We start from the raw sequence: 15,559 nt of genomic DNA on the forward strand, positions 1-15,559 counted from the left end.
CCGCGTTCCTGGTCCGGCCCGTTCGCCCCGTCTCTCGGGTTCCAGACTCTCGGCTCCCACCTCCGCCCCTGCCGCGCGAGCCCCGCGGGGGTGGGGGGCGGGGCGCCAAGGGGGCGGGGCGGTCCCTTAAAGGGCCCCCGGCCGCTGCCCTGAGGCCACTTCCTGGGGGCGGAGAGGACTGCGGCGGCGGCGGCGGCGGCGGCGGCGACACCCGGGCCCCGAGACTCCCGGCAGCTTCCATCCGAGTCCTCCGGGGCTCCCGGTTCGCGTCGAGCGTGCATCCCCCGCGCCCCGGCGGGTAGGGGCCCCCGCCGCCCGCTCGCGTCCGCCCCGCCTCCGTCGCCCGAGACCCGCGCCCGGGCCAGACCCGGCCTGCGACTGGCCCCCGGGGCCCTGCGTGGACTCGCCCGCGGCGACAGCGATCTGCCGAGAACTCGGAAGCTGGGTCCTTCCGAGCGCCGGCCTGTGCTCGCCACCGTCGCCTGCTGGTGGGACTCCGGAAACCCTCTGTGTGAAGACCACAGAGAGGAGCCGCTGACCCTCCGCCCGGAATCGAGAGCGCCAGGACCGAAATCTCCCCGCCTCTCTGGCTTCTGCGCTTTTCAGCTGTTCTCTCGAGCTTTCGGCCGCGTCTGTCCCTGGAAACCACCCCCCGCTACCGACGTAGCCTGGGCGAGCCCCGCATCTCACCGCCGTGCGCTCCCACCTGTGAATCCGGAGACAGTCTCAACTTTATGACCCAATTCTGCCCACACCCAGGCAGTTCTGCCTTTTCTTCTCTTGCGGTATCTCCCGTAGTCCCCAAAATTTCGCCGCCTCCTGTGCCCTCTTCGGCCCCCTCTTTTGGGGGCCCCGTGACCCTGAATGTTGGGGGCACACTATACTCCACCACTTTGGAGACCCTGACTCGCTTCCCGGACTCCATGCTGGGGGCCATGTTCAGGGCCGGCACCCCCATACCCCCCAACCTCAGCCCCCAGGGAGGTGGCCACTACTTCATCGACAGAGATGGCAAGGCCTTCCGGCACATCCTCAATTTCCTGCGGCTGGGCCGCCTCGACCTGCCCCGTGGGTATGGGGAGACGGCACTTCTCAGGGCAGAGGCCGACTTCTACCAGATCCAGCCCCTCCTGGATGCCCTGCGGGACCTGGAGGCCTCTCGGGGGACCCCGGTACCCACTGCTGCCCTGCTCCACGCAGACGTGGATGCCAGCCCCCGCCTGGTGCACTTCTCTGCTCGCCGGGGCCCACACCACTATGAGCTGAGCTCTGTGCAGGTGGATACCTTCCGAGCCAACATCTTCTGCACCGACCCCGAGTGCCTGGGTGCCATGCGGGCCCGCTTTGGTGTGGCCAGTGAGGATAGGGCTGAGGGCGGCCCACACTTCCGTCTGGAGTGGGCCCCCTGTCCCGCAGAACTCCCGGAGGTGGAGTATAGGAGACTGGGGCTGCAGCCGCTGTGGACTGGGGGGCCGGGAGAGCTGCGGGAGGTGGTGGGCACACCAGGTTTCCTAGAGGAGGTGCTGCGGGTCGCTCTGGAGCACAGCTTCCGTCTAGACTCCGTCTTCCCTGACCCCGAAGACCTGCTCAACTCGCGATCTCTGCGCTTCGTGCGGCACTGAGTGTGTGGCGCTCCCATCTGAGTGGGGTGCGGAGAAAGAACGGACAGCAAAAGGGACGAAGGGCCCCCTGAAGCTTCTTCTTAGCTCTGCCTCTGGATCTGTGAGAGTCAGGGCTCCCACTGCACCTGACTGGAGCCCAGGTGTGGGCAGGAATTCCCAAATCTCAGCCCGCTGAGGGCTCACAAAGCCATGCAGAGGGTCTGGACTGGTGCTAATCCTGGGAGGGGTGGGGAAGGTTCCCAGGCTTGTTCTTGCCTGAGGCTGGCGGCCTCCAGTGTCTCCTTGTTTGAGCTCAGTATTCAAGGTTCTAGAGAAGTAGCGACCCCTCCATGCTCAGGCTAGGCCTAGCAGGACCCTGGAGGAACACTGAAGTGTGGGTGAAGGACTCTGGATTGCTGTGACGTGGTCTCCTGGACCGTGGCTTCTCCTGCAGCTGGATGGCCTGGCCTGACCAAAGAGTGGCCGGAACATTCTTGACTATGGGAAAGGGGATCCTTTGCTGGGTCTCACGGTCTCACGTTACATACTTAGGGAGACGGAAAGGCTACACTCTACCCTAGGTTGGAATGAGGGAGTTAGGAGAATCCCCATTTACTATAGGGCTGGAGCCCCGTAGTCCATAGTAAAGGACCCCATATTGATGGTGGAGGAGGCATCTTCGCAGGTTTTGGCCTTACTTTGCTCACGTACGTGTGTGTGTCAGCCTGTGTGTCTGACTGACATGCAGGTCTCCGCCTTCTTGACTCCCGTCTATTGCTGGAGGCAGCATCTGTGTGCTGGGCTTTCTGTGGTCTCTGCGTGTCCAGGCCTGTTTGTGGTTGCCTGGTGTTTGGCACTGGGTATGTCTGTGGTATGGGTGTGAGTAGATGGAGAATTAGTAGTGTAATCAAGTAGGGGGTGTGTGTGCACGCATGTGTGTTCACATCACCACGTAGGCAGGAGGAGCCCGTTGATGTTTGAGTCACTAGGATCTTCCTGGTGAAAGGTAAGAGGAGTCAGTGGGCCCAGCTGGGCCTTGGAGGCCGCTATAGAACTCTTGGTTGCCAAGGCAACCATGGGCATGGTTGCTAGGAGATAGCTGGGCAGGCCCCAGGCTGCCTGGGGCAGAGGGGAGACCAACAGAAGAGGTGGAGAGAGCAGGGGAGGATATGGGAAGGGATGGGATTTCTGGGTCCCCGAGGGGTGGGGTACTCATGCACAACTTCTACTGGGGGAGTCACTCATTATTTATCGCTGGTCACGATTTACAAGAAGAAAAATAAAATGGGGGTGATCCCTGGGTGGCTCAGCAGTTTGGCGTCTGCCTTTGGCCCAGGGCACGATCTTGGAGTCCCAGGATCGAGTTCCGCTTTGGGCTCCGGGCATGGAGCCTGCTTCTCCCTCCTCCTGTATCTCTGCCTCTTTCTCTCTCTCTGTGTCTATCATAAATAAAACTAAATAAATAAATCTTAAAAAAAAATAAAATAAAATGGCTTTTTGGAACCTCAAACTTGTCAAGGCTGCTGCGGGCCAGGTTGGGGGGTGCTGTCCTCTTTGCCACACAAGCCCTGCTTTCTCTGCCTGGTCATCTTCGGGTCCTCAGCTCCTTGGGCCCCACCTTAGCCCCAGCCAGAGACAGAATGGTGGCACTGTGCCAGAATGTTCTAGAATCCCCAACTGTTCTGGAACACTCTAGACTCCCCGGGCAGGGCTGGAGCCAAGATTGTAGCATTCAGAGGCCTTCCCAGCCTCAGTGGGCTCCCCCACCACTCCCCAGCAGGCCTCATGTGGGTGCTGGCATTAGGTGGGGTGTTCCTGGCGACCACCCAGGCCTGTATCCTCTGCCAGCTCTCAGCTCGAGACCTGTCGGGCCGCCTGGCCCACGTGTGCAGCCAAGTGGAGGCTAAGTGGAAGGACTGTGGGGCCTCCTGGAACTTTCCGGCCTTTGCCTTAGGTGAGCTCAGACATCCAGGGACAGTCCCCGAGGGGGACACCCCCGGTCCGCAGCCCTCTCTGGATGCACTGGCCTCTCCCCTCGGGGGACCTGCCTTGGCCCCGGGGAAGCTGGGAAAGACTTACACATCCTTGCTGTCTCCACAGATGAGGTGTCCATGAACAGAGTCATAGAGAAGACTCACCGAGTCCTGAGGGTTATGGGTGAGGTCAAGGGGCAAGGCAGCCCCTGGGGGGCTCGGAGGGGCAGTAGGAGGGGGCTAGGGATCAGAGGGGCGGATACAGGAAGGTGGGACCCTGGAGGCACGAGGTGAGGGGTAGAGATGCACCCCTCCACGGAGGAGGCGCCCCCAATATCGCTCCCGTGTCTCCCCAGAGATCAAAGGGTCTTTCTCCTCCCTCCCCTTGTACCAGCTTTGGCTGCAAAAGATCAAGCTCCCCCAGTACACCCGGGAAGGTACTGCTGTGGCAGGGATGGGGTGCTGGGGCTCTGGGGCAGGGGGTGGGTGGTGGTGGCTGAGCGTCTCCTGTCCCCGCACCCCTTCTTGTCTTTGGTTGCAGCTCTCTGCGCGCCTGCCTGCCGTGAGTAGGAGAGGATGGGGTGGTGAGGCCGGGGCACCGGGGGTACCCCAGGGGAGCCTGGCAGCCCCCAGAGGGAAGCCCCAGCTCGGCTCCTGTCATCTCCTGCAGGGGGCAGAACCACCCTCTACAACTGCTCCACCTGCCAGAGCACCCAGGTGCGCTGCTGGCCCAAAAAGCGCTGCTTCCCAGGTTGGACCCCTGAAGCCCTGGCCCTGGCCTCCCCTGGCTATGATCTCTGAGCAATTAGGCACCCCCCCCCCCATGACTGGTGAGGTCCCCAGGATCACTCACTGCTTCCTGGGCTCCCTGCAGGAAGTCACGATCTTCGGGAAGCCAGGATCCTGCTCCTCTCTGTCTTGATAGCTGCCCTGCTGCTGGGCATCCTGAGCCTCGTGGTGGAGTGAGTCCCCAGAGCGGGGAGGCTAAGGGCGGAAGCAGCCTCACCACTTCTGAGCGCCCCCCACCTTCCCCACAGTACCTTCCACCACCACCCCTCCTGCCTCCTCCCACCATCCTCCCTGCTCTGCCCAGGCCTCCCATCTCTGTCTCCCCTCAGGTCCAATTACTTCAAACCAAAAGAGGACCTGTGAAGACACTGCCAGCCTCCCAGCCTCCACTCCTAAAGGGCAGGAGCCCACCACCTCCACTCCCCTTGGAGGGAATCAGCCAGCCCTTTAGCTCCCATCCCGAAGGCTCAGCCTTCCACACCCTGAAGCCCAATGTCCCCAAGGTCCCGGGGTCAGACGGCCTCTGGGGACCCAGGCACCCACAGGGGGAACATTCCCCTGCCCCGCCGCCCCAGCCCTCTACGAATCAGATGGGAGCAGTCACTGATTCCAGGAAAATATCTACAGAAGGAAAGAATCCCCTCCAGGCACCACCCCTCCCACACCCCCTCCTGCCTATTCTCGGAAGCGGGGGCTGGCTGCCCCAGAAGCTACTCTTGGGGCTCTTATGACTGATTGGGAATCCGGGAATAAGTGCCTGGAAGCCGCCCTCCCTCTAGAGTTGAGACCACATCAGTCAGCCTGCTAGCAGGCTATCCCTCCATTTAACATTGTGAAGCCTTGGCCTCCCACGGAGGCCTCCCTCCTGCCAAGATGGAGTAAACCTGCTGTCAAATGGCCTCCACCCTGCCTAGCCTCTGTCTGCGACTGGGGAGGGCAGAGGGGGAAGGGGAGACTCGCTGTGGCACAGTGGTTCTCAACCCCAAGAGACATGTGGCCACATCTACAGACATTCTTGATGGCTTTGGTTGGGGGATGGGCTGCTGGCATTTAGCGGGTGGAGGCCCGGGGTGTGGGCCTCTACAGCCTCCCTGGCCTCCGCGACGCTCAGGGGAGTCCTCCACAATAGAGAGTTCTCCTGTCTAGGACCTCAGTTGTGTGTGGTTGAGAAACCCCAGCATTCCGTCCCCTGGCGCTCAGGAGTTTTGGGTTGGGTGTGTGGAACATGAAGCATAAAAGGAGTTAGCCGGTCACCAACCACAAGCCTCAGGCCAAGGGCCTAGGTTGGAAGGGATCTTGCCTGCATCAAGCCCAGTGGTTTTCAAGGGTAATTTTTTTTTAATTGTATTTATTTCAGAGAGAGCACACATGAGTCGGGGGGTGGGGGTGCAGAGGGCGAGGGAGAAGCAGACTCCCCACTAAGCAGGGAGCCCCATGCAGAATTCAATCCCAGGATCCCAGGATCATGACCTGAGCTGAAGGCAGATGCTTCACTGACTGAGCCGCCCACTTGCCCCTAGCCCAGGGGTTTTCCAGGGCAAAAGTTCTCATCTGGCTGCACGTGACAGTCCCCTGGGCAGCTTCAGAAACTATCCATCCCGGCAGTTGCCTGGCAGGCTGAAATGATTAAGTGTCTGACTTTGGCTCAAGTCATGGTCCCAGGGTCCTAGGATCAAGTCCCGCATGGGGATCCCTGCTCCGCGGGGAGTCTGTTCCTCCTTTTCCCTCTGCCCCTCCCCACCATTCATGCTCTCTTTCTCAAATAAATAAAATCTTAAAAAGAAAACAAAACAACTATCCATCTCTGGGCCTTATATCCAGAGCTTCTGAATTCAGTGGTGTCAAATGGGGCCTCAGTTAATCTAACTTACAGCCAGCCAGGGCTACAACCGCGGTTTGGGGTGCCGTGAAGGACCTGGGGATGGAGAGAGGGATACTTGCCCCTTCTAAGGAAGTGCCTTCCAGGGACACCCGGGTGGCTCAGTAGTTGAGCATCTGCCTTCGGCTCATGGCCTGACCCCGGGGTCCCAGGATTGAGTCCTACATCAGGCTCCCCACAGGGAGCCTGCTTCTCCCTCTGCCTGTGTCTCTGCCTCTCTGTGTCTCTCAGGAATAAATAAAATATTTTAAAAGGGAAAGTACCTTCCATTTTATTTTGCACATTCAAGTCCAATCCATTCATTTTACACCAAAGAGAGAGAGAGAGAGAGAGACCCAGAGATCATACATGAAGTTCATACAACTTATCCATTCATTTGACAGCTGCTTGGTGAGCACCCAGCAGGCACCAGGCAGCACTCCTGCCCAAGTTGGGATGACAAGCCACTTCTGCTGAGCCCCGGGGCCCCACGGCTGCCCTCTGGTCTGTGGTAGCTGCCTTGGACCCCCTGATGCTGTACCCTCTTTCCAGACTCAACACGTTGGAGTTGTCCTTATTTTCACACCCAACATGCAATGGGGTCAACCAGTTCAGCCCATTCTTGGAGGACCTCTATCCTACCTGGTCCCCTCCTCCCGTCCTATGGCCCCCAGGCCAGTCCATAACCCTCTTACTGTGGACTCATCTCCCAAGGGTGCCACCTGACTGCCCACTGCCCTCCCGCCCACTGAGCCCTCAATGGCCACACTGGTCTTGGTGGAACCCCATATCATTGATGACCACCTGTCTGGCATCATAGGATGGCTGAGAACTTGAGCTTTGTAGTTGGGTTGTCGGGTCTGGAATCCTGGCTCTACGTCTCACTGGCCCTTGGGCAAGTTAACTTCTCTGTTCCTTTTTCCTCTTATTTTAAATGCAAATCATACAGTTCATTGATTCTATGGCTTTTTTTTTTCCTGTTTACATTTTAATGGCTCTGAAGAATCCATCTTAAGTTGAAGATGTGTCCCAGCAGAATGTTACATATTATAATTGGTGATCTCTCTTTTTTTTTTAAGATTTTATTTATTTATTTACTTATTTACTTATTTACTTATTTACTTATTTACTTATTTATTTATTTATTTATTTATTTATTTATTTGAGAGGGAGAGAGTAAGAGAGAAAGCACAAGCAGGAGGGGGAGCAGGGGGGGAAGGCCTGGGATCAGGCCTGAGCCAAAGGCAGATGCTCAACCACTTAGCCACCTGGTGTCCCGAGTCGATAATCTCTTAACTTCCATGAGGTGTAGCAGCACTGACCTCAGAGGATTACTGCAAGGTCCAAATAAGTTCATACACAAGGCTTGGGACAGTTCCCCATGTGCGCTGGGCCCCTCCCTAAGCATTAACCATCACTATCTTGCTTGAGACCCTTCCCCAGCTCTTCCCTGCCTACAGAATATAGACCTGGCCCTTTACCCTGACATTCAGGGCTCTCACCAGCCACTCCCCACGTCTTATTTGGTCCTCATGCCAGAGCTGATTGACACAGCTCTAAGTGGGATCTCCCCCTCAAAGCCCCATGAGCCTCTCAGAGTCAACATTTCCAAACCCACATCCCTCCCTGCCCCCACCTCCTCCTTGAGATCTCCCTCAGGGCTAAGGGCAGTGCCAAGAGTCTGATGGACGTTCCTCTGGAGCTTGGTTTCTCAGCTCTGCCCACCCCACAGCCACACTGAATCACTTGTAGTTGCCTAAACATTTTGTTTGCTCCTGGATCCTTGCCTTTGCCTGGGCTTGTTCCCTATACCCTAATGCCCTTCTTTGGCCCAGACGTCACCCCTTCCAAGAAGCCTTCTCTGAGCTCCTGAGGCAGAGTAGGGTGTCCCTTCCCTAGACATCTCTCATGTGGTACCTGTTACATCGGATGGTGGTGTGTCCTTAAAAATCATCTCTCTAGACCATGTGTTACCCTTGAAAGCTACTCCCTAAGGTTTCATCTTCATTCCCCCAGAGCCTGGAACATGGAGACACCAGGAGGTATCCCTGGCAACTCCAGCCCCTTCTCTGCAGTTCTGTGATATGCCCTCCTCATGTGAGCTCTTCATGAGCACGCAGTGTTGGAGGCTGGTGGCGTTTGTGTCTTTTCTGTGCCCATAAGGCCAATCCACCAGTGTGTGACCTGCCAGGGCAGTGCTGGTTTTACTGAGCCCTTCACCAAGTAGGAGAGGCTACTAGGGGTCTGGCAGTTTTAAACAAAGGCCCCTAAATTCTTTGAGATGTGTCCCATCAAGAGGTAGGGTCCATATGTTCTTCCTTCTATCACTGGCCAACCAACTGAATGTGGTAGAAGTAACACTGGGCTACTTCCCAGGCCAAGCCCTAAAGGAACTGGAGACTTCTACCCTCTGCTTCTTGGGATATTCACTCTGAAACAAACCCAGTTGCCATAGTGTGAGGAAGCCCAAGGTACATGGAGAGTCCATGTCCACGGTTTTGGTCAAAAGGCAGCATCTCCTGCCACCATGTGAGCGACAATACAGCCCCCAGCTGTCAAGTCACGTCCAGACTTTGACTTTTTCCAACTAAGGCCTCAGACCCAGTAGAGCAGAGAAAATCTATCCCTACTTTGTCCTGGTGGAATTCCAGATTCTCAAGCTCCAGGGGCATGATGAAATGGTTGGTTTATGCCACTAGATATTACTGATCAGCAGTAGATAACTGAAAAAGCGGGATAGAAAAAGGAGCCTAGGGCTTGCCACTTAAGGGCCTGTACTCATGACATAACTGGCCGTGCCACTTCCTAGCTGTGTGTCCCTCACCATTCTCAGACTCAATCCTCCTACCTGTAACACAAATGTTAATGATAGCCAACATGTATAGCAGTGATGAGTCAGACATCTTTCCAAGCATCTCATGTACCATATCAGTTAGCTACAGCTGTGCATCAAATTATTCCAAGGCTTAATTGCCTACAAAACACATCTCATAGTTTCTGTAGATCAAAATTGAGGAGCAGTAATGGGGTGGTTCTGGCTCACAGTTTCCCACAGGGGCGCCACTCAGATGTCTCAGGGTTGCAAAAATCTAAGGTTGGACCAGGGCTGGAGGATCATCTTTCAAGATGGCTTACTCACATGGCTGGCAGGGTGGTGTTGGCTGTTAGCAAGAGGCTTCAGTCCCTTGGCATGTGGAGCCTCTTCATAGAACTCCTTGAGTGTCCTCATGGCTTGGTGGCTGGGCTTCCCCAGAGTGAGGAGTTTGAGGGGGGAAGGCAGGAGCCACATTGTCGTGTATGAGCTTGCTCGGAAGTCACCATCTTTTCTGCAATATCCCTCTGATTACCCAGATCAGTCCTCTTCACCAGGGCTGTTAATTCATAGGTGTTAATGCCAGGCTATCAAGCGAGGGACTCACTGGCCTCCGCTTTGGCTACCACACTCGTGGACATAGTTAGTTCTCCAATGACAGTGAAGGTAAATACTCCTAATAGAGGCATCTTGAAAAGGAGGAAACAGAGGCACAGAAATGGGAAATAACTTGCTCAGATTCACAGGATGCTAAGTGATGAACAGGGGTCCCAGCTCAGGCAGTTGGCCTCCCAAGGTGTGGTCTAAACTACCACACTGTAAAGGCTCTTGGCTCCTTTGTGAGCCTGAAGGAATAGAGTGGATTTAGGAGTGCTTCCGCTTCGGAAAGCAAACCAACAGATACATACAGGATGGTGGGCTGGTGACTCTAAAAACTAGCGAGGCAAATCCAAACTGGGAAAGGATGGGACCCCACGAGATGGGGGGTGGGCATAGGGTGATGGGACAGGAGGATTTCACCCAAAGGTCTATAAAGAGCCAACCATGTGGGGCCAAACAGGGAGAGGCGTAAGGATGGGTTCGCCAGAGAATGCTTATGGTGAGGTTCGGGCACTCCCATCCACATCACTCCCAGCAAAGGAGCTACTGATGTCAAAAAATCTCATTGGCTTCACCCAGCCCACATGATGCAGTCTCACCTATATGTTCATCAAAAGTTACTGAGCACTTATCACATGAGCTAGACACTAGACTAGACTGGGCAGAATGGACACAGCAATACCCAGGCAAGATAAAGTATTTTTCTGCCTGGAGCTTGGAATCTAGCAGGGGAGACAGATGAGTTACTGGCAATTTCTACAAGAGCAATGAGTGCAATAACGGGAAAGCACAGGGATCTTGGGGTTCAGGGGAATGGGCCTGACCAGGGAGGGAGAGGCTTCCTGCACTTAGCCAGGTTGGGATAAAGGTGGGAGGAATTCCAAGCAATGGGAACAGCCACAGGAAGGCCCAGAGGGAGAGAGGTACTTTCCCCTGTTGAGAGGTTGGCATAGGCAAGATGGCAGGGGAAAGCCCCATGATCTCAGGGACTGGAACAGGAAAGGAGGACCTAAGGGGGCACTAATCTGGCTCCCAATAGGAGAGGAGAGTTTTCTGCAGAGGGAAACCCTCCACCCAAACCCAAGGCAATAGATGGGGAAGATACCAGGGGGCCTCTCTGTTTACCCTTCTGGTTCCCTGTCCTGTGAGGAAAGACTTGGCTCTGTGGTATGAATGTGCTCATCCTTCTTGGATGCAGAGCCCTCAGGGCAAGGTAGAGGTTGGCGAACGGCAGACAGAGTAGGACTGGTGCCCGATCTCGGCCTCTAGGTTAGCAGGATGCCCTATCTTAGCTTAGAAGGGGTGCTCCCCAAGGGTGCTCAGGCCGTGCTTCCTCCCACCTTACTCCAGAAGTATGAAATGAATAGGGAGGAAGGGAGCGATAAAGAGGACTCTGATTCCCTGGATTTTTTCCAAGCTAAAGACGAAGGTGGGGCTGAGCCTCTGCGTCCGGTTTCCTGCTGGAAAATCTCTGTGTTTGGTTTCCTGCTGGAGCATAGAGGATCTCGGCCCAGAGTCCAGTTGATAATGCACCCTATCTTCACCTCCTCTCCATCCCGTTGCCAAGGCCTAAGCAGGGCCAGCCTCCTTCTCCTGGACCAATAGGAAGAGCCTCTTCTCTGGGCTCCCTGCTCCTTCTCTCTTCCCTCTTCCCAGCTTGTCACTGCAGCAGGCTAGTCCTGCCACTCCTCTCCTAAAATCTTTCCATGGTTACCAGAGCCTTCAGGTAGGGTCCACGCTCCTGACTATGTTCTCCAAGGCCCTGTAGAGTGAATCCAGCTGGAGCAAGGATCATGTCTGCTTGTTCGCCTGGGTCCCCAGAACCTGGGGCAGTGAAAGCTTGCTGAAGAATGAATTGATGCCTTGGTCTGGCTTCTGCCAACCTCTCTGGCTGCATCTGCCTTCATATATCCTCATGGGCTCTACACTCATGTGTTCAACTCCGAGAGGACCTCTAGTGCACCCTGATCTGCGAAGACACTGGACATTCAGAGAAAAATCAGATGTCACATGCTCTTCCCCAAAGAAGCTCATGGAGCCATATGATTCCTGCCAAGGACTTGAACAACCCCAAGACGAATCTCAAAAAGGTGTTGAATCAAAGAAGCCAAATGGAATTACAAACATTATGTGAGGGACGCCTGTGTGGCTCAGTGGCTATGTGTCTGCCTTTGCCTCAGATCATGTTCCTGGGGTCCTGGGATCCCTCCCCCTCCCTCTGCTCATGCTCTTTCTCTCTCTCAAAAAAAATAAATAAAAATCTTAAAAAGAAAGAAATGCATTGAGCTCTACAGTTAAATCTGAGCGTCTTACTGAATGAAAATTATACCTCCATAAAGTAATATCAGCATGCAGAGTATCTTAATGTTCAAATGAATACAATGACAAACACCCCCTGCCCCAGTGTATGGATTAAGCAGCACATCAGACATAACCAAAGAAAGAATTGGTGAACTAGAAGATATGCCTAGGGAGATGATGTGGATTGCATCACAGTGACACATAGATTGAAAGATACAGAAAAGAGCTTAAATAACATGGAGGATGGAGTGAAAAGGTCTAGCATACTTCTAATCAGAGTCCTCAAAAGAACCAAAGAATGGAGGAAAAATAATATTTGAGAAGATACTAGCCGAGAATTTTCTAAAACTGATGAAAGACATGAATTCATAGATACAGAAAATACAATATACCAATCAGAATAAGTAAAAAAGAATCCTAGATATTTGATACCTAGATAACTGACAATAGAACTACAAAAGACCAATGATATCTTAAAAGCAGGGAGAAAAGACAGATCACCTACAGAGGAATGATAATTACACTGAGCAGATTCTTTATTTAATTTAATTTTTATTTATTTGTGAGTGAGAGAGAGAAGACATGAGCAGAAGGAAGGGTCAGAGGGAGAGGGAGAAGCGGACTCCCTGCCAAGCAGGGAGCCCAATGTGGGGCTTGATCCTAGGACCTCAGGGTCATGACCTGAGCCAAAGGCAGATGCTTCATGGACTGAGCCACCCAGGCATCCCCTAAGCAGATTTCTTTTTTTTTTTTTTTTTAAGATTTTGTTTATTTATTCATGAGAGACATAGAGAGAGAGAGAAGCAGAGACACAGGCAGAGGGAGAAGCAGGCTCCATGCAGGGAGTCCAATGTGGGACTCGATCCTGGGACTCCAGGATCATGCCCTGGGCCAAAGGCAGGCACTAAACCACTGAGCCACCCAGGGATCCCTCCTAAGCAGATTTCTTTACAAATAATATGCACTGCACCTATTACCTGCCTACACTGTCCCAGGTACTAAGAACCAGGATGACCAATACAAATCCAGCCCCCACTCTATGGAGCCCACAGTCTGTCAGGGATGACAGATGTGGAGGGAGCAATTAATAGTGTGATGCACTGGCCTCATTGGAGGGCAAGAGAATTGGCAAGGAAACCAAACAGGTAGAACTGTGAACTATGAAAAATTTCCCATCAGTGCTGGAATGTCCCTTGTGTTTACCAAGAAGGAGTAGGCTTTTTCCTCCAAGGGACTCTGGGGACAGATCACACATCCTTCCTTGGGACAGAAGGAGACAGGACAGATGTCCTAAGACTGGTGACTTCCTCCCTGGGACCCTTGAGGGAAAGGGAGAGGGATGCTCCTCCTCAGAGCCTTCTCTGAGGTTCTGGACTTTGCCCTGTGGCCACCGTCCAGGTAGCAGTGTACAGAAGGAAGCAGTGTATGTGAGGGAAGGAGGTTTGGGTCAGAATGAGGCCAGGTAAATGCCAGTGATGGGGAGGGGTGCCCTGAAGCATGGGGTGCTGTCCTTGACCACCAAGGCCAGGTACCAAGTGGTGATGGGGCTTAGGAGCCCACTCATATCTCCCACGTGGTCTACCCTGGGGAGATTCCCATAAGATCCCTTCCTGCAGCAGCACATTGGACCAATGTTGGGAGCCGGGAACCGACAACGGCGCCAATCTGAGACTCTGTCTAGGCTGGGGGCTGACTTCCTGCATCAGCAACACCTCCATGTCCTGGCTCCATTTCAGAGTGTCCTGTGCCACCCAGCCTTCCTCCATACGAGGGCTAGGGTACTGTCTCCCCTGCCAGGGAGCAGGGACGATGTCCTGTTTAGCCTTCTATTCCCAGGGCCTGGGCAGCATACTCAATCTGGTGCTTATTCATCTCAGCGGTGGGGCTCTGGCCAAGGGAGATGAAAGATTTGGTAAGAGGGGGTCACAGGGGACAGGACACCCAGGAGGAAGCCTGGAAGGGCTGAAAGATTCTTTGAAAGAGGCAGGAGGGACGCCTGGGTAGCTCAGCGGGTGAGCGTCTGCCTCCAGCTCAGGGCGTGACCCCGGGGTCCTATAAGATAAGTCCCAGCGTTGGGCTCCCCGCATGGAGCCTGCTTCTCCCTCTGCCTGTGTCTCTCGTGAATAAATAAATACAAACCTAAAAAAGAAAGAAAGAGGCAGGAAAGAGGGTGTGGAGGAGGAGAGAGGGAAAAGAGGGGAGAACGGGTTCTCGGGATCTGGCTGAGCGGAAGAGGGCAGGCCAGGCGAGATCTGAGTGCCCGCCAGGCGGGGGGTAGGGAGGGGGGCAAGGGGGCGTGGCGCGGGCCCACCTGGACTGTCGCCAGGCCCCGCCCCCGGCCCCGCCCCTCGGTCTGCGGCCCCACCCTCCCCGGGATTTAGGGCTGGCGGCCAGGGCGGCTCCGCAACCGCCGCTTCCGCCTTCGCCAGGTGAGGGTCCAAGGGAGCGGGGCCGCCAGGGGCCGGGCCTGGCCGGGCAGCCGCCGCTTGAGGTACGTCCGCGGGCCCCTGTTCGTCTCCCCTGCCTCCCCGCCCCCGCCCGCCGCTCTCTCCCTTCTGCGGCCGCCTTCGCTCCCGACCCCCTTTGCGTGCTTTCCCGTCCTCACCTTGCAAGCGGTCCCGGTCCCGGGTCGGCCTGCGTCCTGGCCTTCCTCCTTCCGCGCCCAAGCCAGAGCTCAACCCTTCCGCCTGATTAAACTAAAGTGGGGGGAGGGGGAGGGGTCCAGGTGTGCGTAGGGAGAGCGTCACGCAGGCAGCTGGCACCCGGGGCACCGGGCCTTAGTTAGCAAAGATTGGAGTTGCCAGGAAGCCAAGTTAGACCGAGTGAGTCAGGTGTGCCGGCGGGGCCGGTACCTGGAGCTGAGCTCAGGTGGGTGTGGAAGGGAGTGTGCACCTAACAGCACCTGGCTCTGTAGACAGGCTGGGAGCCGGCTCAGCCTGCACCTAACCACCAATCACAGCTGCCCCATGTGATTTCAAGCGTTGCTGTCTCAGGTATAGAAAAGGCAATGACCCTAGGCAGTGGCGCTAAGGAGCAGTAGGCCTGCGTAGTCCAGGCACGTGTGCGCAGGGTGCACTTGTCTCGTGTGCTGTGCATTCATGTGGACCTTGACATCTCAGACATGGGGAGGAGTGTATCTTGGAGGCAGTGCACCAGTTGTGTGGCAGTAAGCCTGGGTGTTTCATGGCAGCATTCTGGAATGTCTCAGACTTGAAAGGCCATGTATCTGGGTGTCTTAGACATCTTTCACAGCATGTCTGTAGGTCTCAGTGTGTGTGTGTGTGTGTGTGTAGCAGCGTTTCCAGTGTGGGAGGCAGTATACGTGTGTGTCTGCAGGGCTGAGGTATGGTGTGGTTAGCATATCTGGGCATCTCTGGTAGGTATGCGGTACCCAGGTGTCTAGGTGTATGGGAGCAGTGTGCCATCAAATATCAAGAGTTAGCAGAGGAACACACCGAAGTCTGCAGAGTGCTAAAGTCACAGGTGTGCAGTGGGTACAGCATGTAGGTCTCAGGTCCGGAGAGCATTTTCCTGGGGTTTGTGTGAGTGGCAGGATTCCTGGCTGTCAATGTGTCCCACCCTCTGTACATGAGTGTTTCTGACAGGTGGCGGGCGGAGCTGGTGG

The 15,559-nt window shown here is 55.2% G+C and overlaps 2 protein-coding genes and 1 long non-coding RNA gene across 9 annotated transcripts; 2 read left to right on the top strand and 1 right to left on the bottom strand.

Annotated features, from left to right (window-relative positions):
- Positions 1-145: 145 nt before the first annotated feature.
- Positions 146-3,111, top strand: KCTD11 (potassium channel tetramerization domain containing 11). Its single transcript, XM_025428599.3, has one exon. The coding sequence runs from the start codon at positions 735-737 to the stop codon at positions 1,620-1,622; it is 888 nt and encodes a 295-aa protein (XP_025284384.1). The 5' UTR covers positions 146-734; the 3' UTR covers positions 1,623-3,111.
- A 166-nt stretch (positions 3,112-3,277) lies between these two features.
- On the top strand, positions 3,278-5,267 carry TMEM95 (transmembrane protein 95). 7 transcript variants are annotated; one of them, XM_025428604.3, is made up of 7 exons: positions 3,278-3,555; positions 3,702-3,758; positions 3,969-4,011; positions 4,116-4,136; positions 4,245-4,291; positions 4,449-4,536; positions 4,693-4,861. In XM_025428604.3, the coding sequence occupies exons 1-7, from the start codon at positions 3,387-3,389 to the stop codon at positions 4,724-4,726; spliced, it is 459 nt and encodes a 152-aa protein (XP_025284389.3). In that variant the 5' UTR covers positions 3,278-3,386; the 3' UTR covers positions 4,727-4,861. The 7 variants fall into 7 exon arrangements, with proteins under 7 accessions (XP_025284389.3, XP_025284392.3, XP_025284388.3 ...); XM_025428603.3 differs by having other exon boundaries at positions 3,279-3,555; positions 3,931-4,011; positions 4,245-4,325; XM_025428607.3 differs by lacking the exon at positions 3,969-4,011 and having other exon boundaries at positions 4,245-4,325.
- A 3,856-nt stretch (positions 5,268-9,123) lies between these two features.
- On the bottom strand, positions 9,124-15,540 carry LOC112647472 (uncharacterized). Its single transcript, XR_003128337.3, has 2 exons — positions 14,540-15,540; positions 9,124-11,613 (listed from the first exon to the last, which is right to left on the bottom strand). It is a non-coding gene; the product is annotated as an uncharacterized LOC112647472 (long non-coding RNA).
- Between the last annotated feature and the right edge of the window lie 19 nt (positions 15,541-15,559).

The sequence above is a fragment of the Canis lupus genome, chromosome 5 (assembly GCF_003254725.2).
Source record: "Canis lupus dingo isolate Sandy chromosome 5, ASM325472v2, whole genome shotgun sequence".
In the NCBI taxonomy this organism is placed as follows: Eukaryota; Metazoa; Chordata; class Mammalia; order Carnivora; family Canidae; genus Canis; species Canis lupus.

Excerpts from the sequence above, each read along its gene's own strand:
- KCTD11 (XM_025428599.3), top strand. The coding sequence starts at position 735 with ATGACCCAATTCTGCCCACACCCAGGCAGTTCTGCCTTTTCTTCTCTT.
- TMEM95 (XM_025428601.3), top strand. The coding sequence starts at position 3,387 with ATGTGGGTGCTGGCATTAGGTGGGGTGTTCCTGGCGACCACCCAGGCC. Across the intron at positions 3,759-3,930 it reads CCGAGTCCTGAGGGTTATGG|AGATCAAAGGGTCTTTCTCC; the intron begins GTGAGGTCAAGG and ends GTGTCTCCCCAG. Across the intron at positions 4,292-4,692 it reads CCACCTGCCAGAGCACCCAG|GTCCAATTACTTCAAACCAA; the intron begins GTGCGCTGCTGG and ends GTCTCCCCTCAG.